Source organism: Rhea americana, unplaced genomic scaffold (genome assembly GCF_003343005.1).
Source record: "Rhea americana isolate MKP2758 unplaced genomic scaffold, rheAme1 scaffold_1, whole genome shotgun sequence".
Lineage (NCBI taxonomy): Eukaryota > Metazoa > Chordata > Aves > Rheiformes > Rheidae > Rhea > Rhea americana.
In genome coordinates this window covers 9,046,885-9,052,884 of record NW_028185038.1, presented here as the reverse complement: position 1 = coordinate 9,052,884, position 6,000 = coordinate 9,046,885, and the positions used below count along the sequence as shown (strand labels likewise).

The 6,000-nt window shown below is 37.8% G+C and overlaps 1 protein-coding gene across 1 annotated transcript in view; it reads left to right on the top strand.

The window, feature by feature from the left end:
• SEMA3C (semaphorin 3C) overlaps positions 1–6,000 on the top strand; it is a 130,749-nt gene that overhangs the window by 118,905 nt on the left and 5,844 nt on the right. Inside the window, exons 16-17 of the mRNA XM_085298858.1 lie at positions 1,580–1,647; positions 4,912–5,042. Of these exons, the coding sequence (XP_085154984.1) occupies positions 1,580–1,647; positions 4,912–5,042 (199 nt within the window). The remainder of the gene's footprint in view (positions 1–1,579; positions 1,648–4,911; positions 5,043–6,000) is intronic.

Sequence of the window (6,000 nt, the reverse complement as noted above, 5' to 3'; positions counted from 1 at the left end):
TGATTCTATGATTCCCTCACCATCTCCCCCTTGCCGTTTTCATAAAAGCATCCCAAATGTGATCCATAGTCTCTGATGGGGATTATGAGACATTCATTTGATGATGAGCTTACCAGCATGAGTACTTTGGAATACAGTGGCTAGAAGGAAATGATAGTTTCAAAATGAAAGTGAAGTATTCTTTTTTGAAGAATGGCCATTGGAACAGGCTAAGACAGTGTTCTAGCAAATCTCCCACCAATAGACAGGAAGAAAGGAGAGAGGGAGAGTTAGGATGGGATGGGACAGGACAGGAAGGGAAGGGTTTTTAGAAGGTTTTTATCTAGTTCAGTCAAGAATTAATCCAGAGAAGTTCAATTGCTCATGTATTTAGACATCTAATTTCTYCTCTATAACTTATTTATGAAGATAAAACTATCTTCCTGTGTGTTTTTGAATTAACTGAGCTATGGGAATGTTGTGCAGCTCAGCACTTGATTGCATTTAATTTTCAGTGAGATTCATAAGCTAGGAATCTTACATACCTGCATGAAGCAGGAGGATTTTCAGGAAGACACATTAGGAAGAACTGCAGATCCTCCCGTGTTACCAAGAAATGCAACAGTTAAACCACTGTTCAGAATGTGGGACTTGTAGRTTCAATTTACATCTCCATCTGAGGGGTTTAGGACCTTTATTTCCTAGGCTATAGAAAGGCTAAATGTGCATCAGTCTTTCAACTGATTTTTTTTTTTAATTTTTCAATGAATTTTTAAGTGTTTGGAGGCTATAGCAATGGTGGTTTGAGTGACTATAATCRTATTTGATATGAAGTATTCACTGCCATAGGGACTTAAACGCTGGTATTCCTCATCCCAGTAAGCTCCCTAGCTACTTTGCTACAGGATCAAAATTTTGCATCTATCATCCAAATAATAGAATAAAGTCTTTTTGGGAAGTATTCAGAGATTTTACAAATTTGGGTATCTTCTGGAACAAAAAAATTCACATAACCTAAAATAGATGACAGAATTAAACCTCAGTTCTCCATCATTTGGGGTGAATATTCCAGCCTCTCTGCTACTAAATTAAAATATGGTACTRGTAGTCAGTTTTGAGAGAAAGGCCTAGTAAAATTAAAAAAAAATAGAGTGTGCAGGTATGCAACCAAAAATGAAGGAGAGAACATTCTCTATGGCATCATCTTCTATCAGTTTGATAGAAGAGAGCATTAGGACTTATGGACCCCTTCTTTGGTGCTTGCCATTATAAAGATCTCCAGTTCAGGGTTCTGGCTCTGAGTGTTACTGGTGTTGCAACAGTGAACCTCTGTCTGTTTTCTGTATCAGCTGTACTCCTTCCATCTCTMTATCTCTATTGCAAAATTTCTTTACCTACCAAAGAACAAAAGTTTTACTAACTTCTGCAAACTAGTTACTCTCCAAACCAGTATCTTCACTATATGCCTGCCAGTAGTAAAGCACACTCACCTTAGGTTATGAAAACTTCCACTAATATTGGATCTTAGTTTTTTAAAAAAAGTGTTTATTTGCAGTGTAACTATCTTGAAATAACATTCTGTGTTTGTACAATATTTCAGGAGGAGTCGCAGGCAAGACGTGAGACATGGAAACCCTCTGACTCAGTGTCGAGGTTTCAACCTGAAAGGTACTGTAATTTAGAAATCCTCGTGCTATATAAAGAGCACACGGCTTTCCTTTATATGACTCATCATCACTCACATTATCTATGTGGTTTACTGGTAAAGCATAATTATCTTCCAAGTCTGAGTTTTGTTCTGTTTTGTTTTAACACCTTTCCTTGCATTTACATGAAACCTGCATACATACAATAAAATGCTAAACCATGGTATAGCATAGAAGAAAYGAGAAGTTAGCAATGTTGACTAGAAACAGATAAAGTGAAATCAAGGGCTATTATACTTCTAAATCCTTTCCGTCTTTATTAATGCCTCTTAATGAATTTAAGTCTTGGACCTCAGGATTATTCTGAACATTTGAGAAGAGTTTRTATTTTGGAATATATCTTTCAGCAAATGGCTAGTAAAAGATACACCTTGCCTTTTGAGTTATGATTCTTCCATTTCTACAGTCACATGGGAAAATAAATTCCTCCAAATCTTCTATCAGAGTCCCTTATTTCTGGTTGTACAACTGTTTAGTCAGTCTTGTCATACCGAGGGTGGACAGAGGAGCCAATGCCCTGCCCCTCTGAACCACCACTTTCCCCATCTACTCCAGGCTGACATATTGACATCAGTCAAATACGGCCAAAGTTCTAGTTAGAGTAGATACATACAGCAAGGGAATATAATCCTTTTTAACCCCAGTATGTCTGAGCAAGGCTGTGACAACCTATMCCATCAAATGAAGGGCACACATTAGAGAATCAGGCTCATTCCACCTCTAGTTTTCAGCCTGCATTTCAAAGTGCATTCTAACTTATGCCATCTGGAAACTAAATATTAGACCTCCTGGTAATTTTTTTTTTTTTTAATTAAATAAAAGAGAAATGCTCTAAGAGTTATCTATGAAAACATCATTTAAAACAATTCCATCTGAATGGTTTCCTGRGTCCTGGAAGAATCTCCTGGGACAAAATAAGCCACAGGAGTCAGCAGGCCATAGCTCCATCAGTCAGAATGTGACTAATCCTGCTCCAGCTGCTAATCTGGAGAGATACCCAGTCTTTCCCCATGACTCAGATCACTTAGCTAAAGTTGAAGCCTCAGCAGGTGATTATGAAAGATGAGCCCATGATTAGGGTATGCACCTGAGCTCTGAGACATCCACATTAAAGCTGAGGCTCTGAATCATGCAGTAACTTGACCTGAGTTTCCTACCTTGCAGGCATGTGCTCTGACCACAGCTTATTGTCTGTGCTAAGGGTGGGTGTCTCCTGTTTCAGCCTGGAAAATGTGAGAATGTCAACTGTCTGCTTTCTGGCTGAGGGGTGCCAACCTGGCCAGTTTCTGTGAGACAGAGTTCTTGTTTTTTTCTTAAGGTAGATTTATTTATAGGTTGATGTTTTAGCAGTTCTTAAGGATGTTTTGGTGAGGTCAGGACAGCAGTGGGATATACCGTAGGTAGGTGGCAGGGGTTGGTTTTGTTTTTTTGTGTCTCCCCTCCCCTGCAGTAGAATAAATAATAAAAAGAAACAGTAATATTCAAAATATAATTCAATAAATATAAATCCATTTATAGCAAAATTATACTGGGAGAAAAATGAAATCTATACAGAAGACAAAAAGGCTGAAAGTCAGATGTAGCAAGAAATCATCCAAGTTCATAAAGAATCATCATTTTGAAACTAAGGCTTTAAGTATGATATATTGCATGCCTTAGATCTCTTCACTCATATAAATTGAGCATTTTTAGTGTATTTCTATTTTTAAATAGATCAAGATCTAAGAGTTTTGTATGACAGCTTTTTAAATGTTCTGTGAAGTCCTTAACACTGTAAAGCTTTTGTTAGTTCTTAGGGCTATTAGGAAAATGCATTTGCACTCTCTCACTCTTTTTCTTAGCACTTATAGAGTAGCAATAGTATGGAGTGGGCAAGGAGGAKAGATATCTATCAATCAATTAAAAATATAAAAGTGCTTTTCTATGATACACCTAGTCACAATGTATATAAAAACAAAAATTTATTATGGTCTGAGTATGTTACATACAGCTACATCCGACAGTCCACTGATAACATTTTTGCTAWTTTATGATCTTTGAATACAACATCTCTCTGCACTCTTTTCTGAAAATTACAGCTAATTTTGGTACAGCTTCATAAATGTGCTAAGGACATTAAAGCACAAAAGCCAAACAGAATCTTCTTTTAGTGGCATAGATTCCAATTTCACATATCAGTTGATGAAATAAGGTAAAGAGAATGGAAGATAAAGTACAGTATGAGGAAAATCAGTCTTATGACTGTCTAAAATCAGATCGTTTTATACATCTTAGATTTCTAGGTGACTCTGTTTCTCATATTATGTTGTATCCATTGATTGCTCTTGAAYCAAGAAATAGAATTTGTATATCGTATATGATGTAAACTTTTAAATCTGGAATTAGGTTGTTTTGATGATAAATATTATTATTTGAGCAAAGCAATGAACATTTAATATTTCCTATCTGCAACTGCAGATTGTTCATCTATTGATACTATAAAGGGGTAAAAATTAATCTAAGCGATGACATGCACTCAGCATTTGCCTTTGTGTTGCTGGAGGACAATAAATCTGTCTTGGTCTCTCTTGCTGGCCTGTCTGCTTACTCATTGCATCTCAGATTTAGATCAAAGTCCTTTTCTTGCTTTGTTAGTAACAGAAATGGATGAGTGGGAGTAGAGTCTGCCCTCTTTTGTCTCCTTAGGATACTGCAAGACAGCTGGGATAGACGGAGCCTTCTCTAGGGCATGCTGTATTCCGAGTCACACCAGCTGTATTGCCCCAGCCCATAAACTGTGAAGTGTTAATAAATACCTTATTCTGCTTTGAACAGTTCCAGATAAGTTACCCAGTCTCGTGAGAATGAGCACATTTCAGAGAATATTCCTGAACTCTGTTATTCTCTCAGCAGAGCTTTCTGAGCAGGACACAAGTCAGTCAAGTGTCTAGAATTTACATTTCTCTGCATTTATCCACCAGCCTGCAGGTGTTCAACTTTCTCAGAGCAGACCGTGCCTGACCAAAAAAAGATGGTACTTGGAGCTGGCTATGCTTCTTCACATTTCATTCCTTTTCCTTTAAATCTCTGTGCCCTAAATTACTGATTGTTGGCAAGCATCAGGATCATACATATTTCAGTTGACCTGAAAATTATATATTTGCTAATAGTGCAAATATGTAGTTACTTGCTTTCTATATCAAACTATCATTTACAGTAACCTGACCTGTCATCATCTTCTTTCCAGCATACAGAAATGCTGCTGAAATCATCCAGTATGGAGTAAAAAACAACACCACCTTTCTTGAATGTACACCCAAATCTCCTCAGGCTTCTATTAAATGGTTACTACAGAAAGACAACGACAGAAGGAAAGAGGTGAGTAACCGGAACGGTAGGAAGGGACTTTAAGTGATCATCTAATCCGTTCATCTGGCCAAGGTGAGATAGCTTTTGTCCTTTTTCAGGCAATCTGGCTACAGTGAAGCAGGCTGGAGAGTCTGCATGGACACGAGGCAGTGACCGGGGCTTTTCCCACGTGAATAAGGGCAGGGTTTTCAGACTGGCGACTGGTTCCTCAGTCCCACTGATTTCTGACAGAGCAAAGCACCTATTAGAAAATTCCAGCCCGCCCCTAAAGCCAGGGAACTAATTAATGATTTTTTCTTTCACATCTTACTAATAGCAAAACMGAAGTTTGCAGCACTTAGGACATCTTACAGAACGGAGGAAGTAGGCATAAAAGCAATAAGCTGTRTAAAGTTCAGGAAGAAGTCTGCAGCCAGTAGCCCCTTGGTGCAGTTGAAGAGATAAAAGGCAAAAGTGGGAGAAATGTGAAAGGTTTCCGTAGTAAGAAAGTAGTTCAAGCTGAGAACACGTATTGACAAAAGCATTTCCCCACTATGGTGCAATCACATTTTCCATTACTGCACTCTCTAAGGCTCTCAAGTTTCAGCACTGTAATATACAGTATGATTGTTTATGGGGAATGTGCCTTCCTTAAGTAATATGAAAGGGGAAAAAATCCATTTCAAATCCAGGACAGTTACTGATGAATAAAAAGGAACTTCCTTTGTAAAGAAAAATTAAGTAATATGGTGTCTGTTGATAGATTAGAAATACTGAAAAACAGTACTCTCCTATCAGGCTGATTTCCAATGTCAGAGAGGACTTAYAAGCCTTCCACAGAGTCTTTCTTTGCTGTTTCTCTGCTGTACTCTGTTAAGACTCAAGCCCTGCCCTGGCAATGCAGGTGCAATTCTTTAACTCCTTGCTTCAGCCAAACACTTCCCTTTTTACTTTTCTTATGTTCAGTAATTATATTAGAATTAATGTA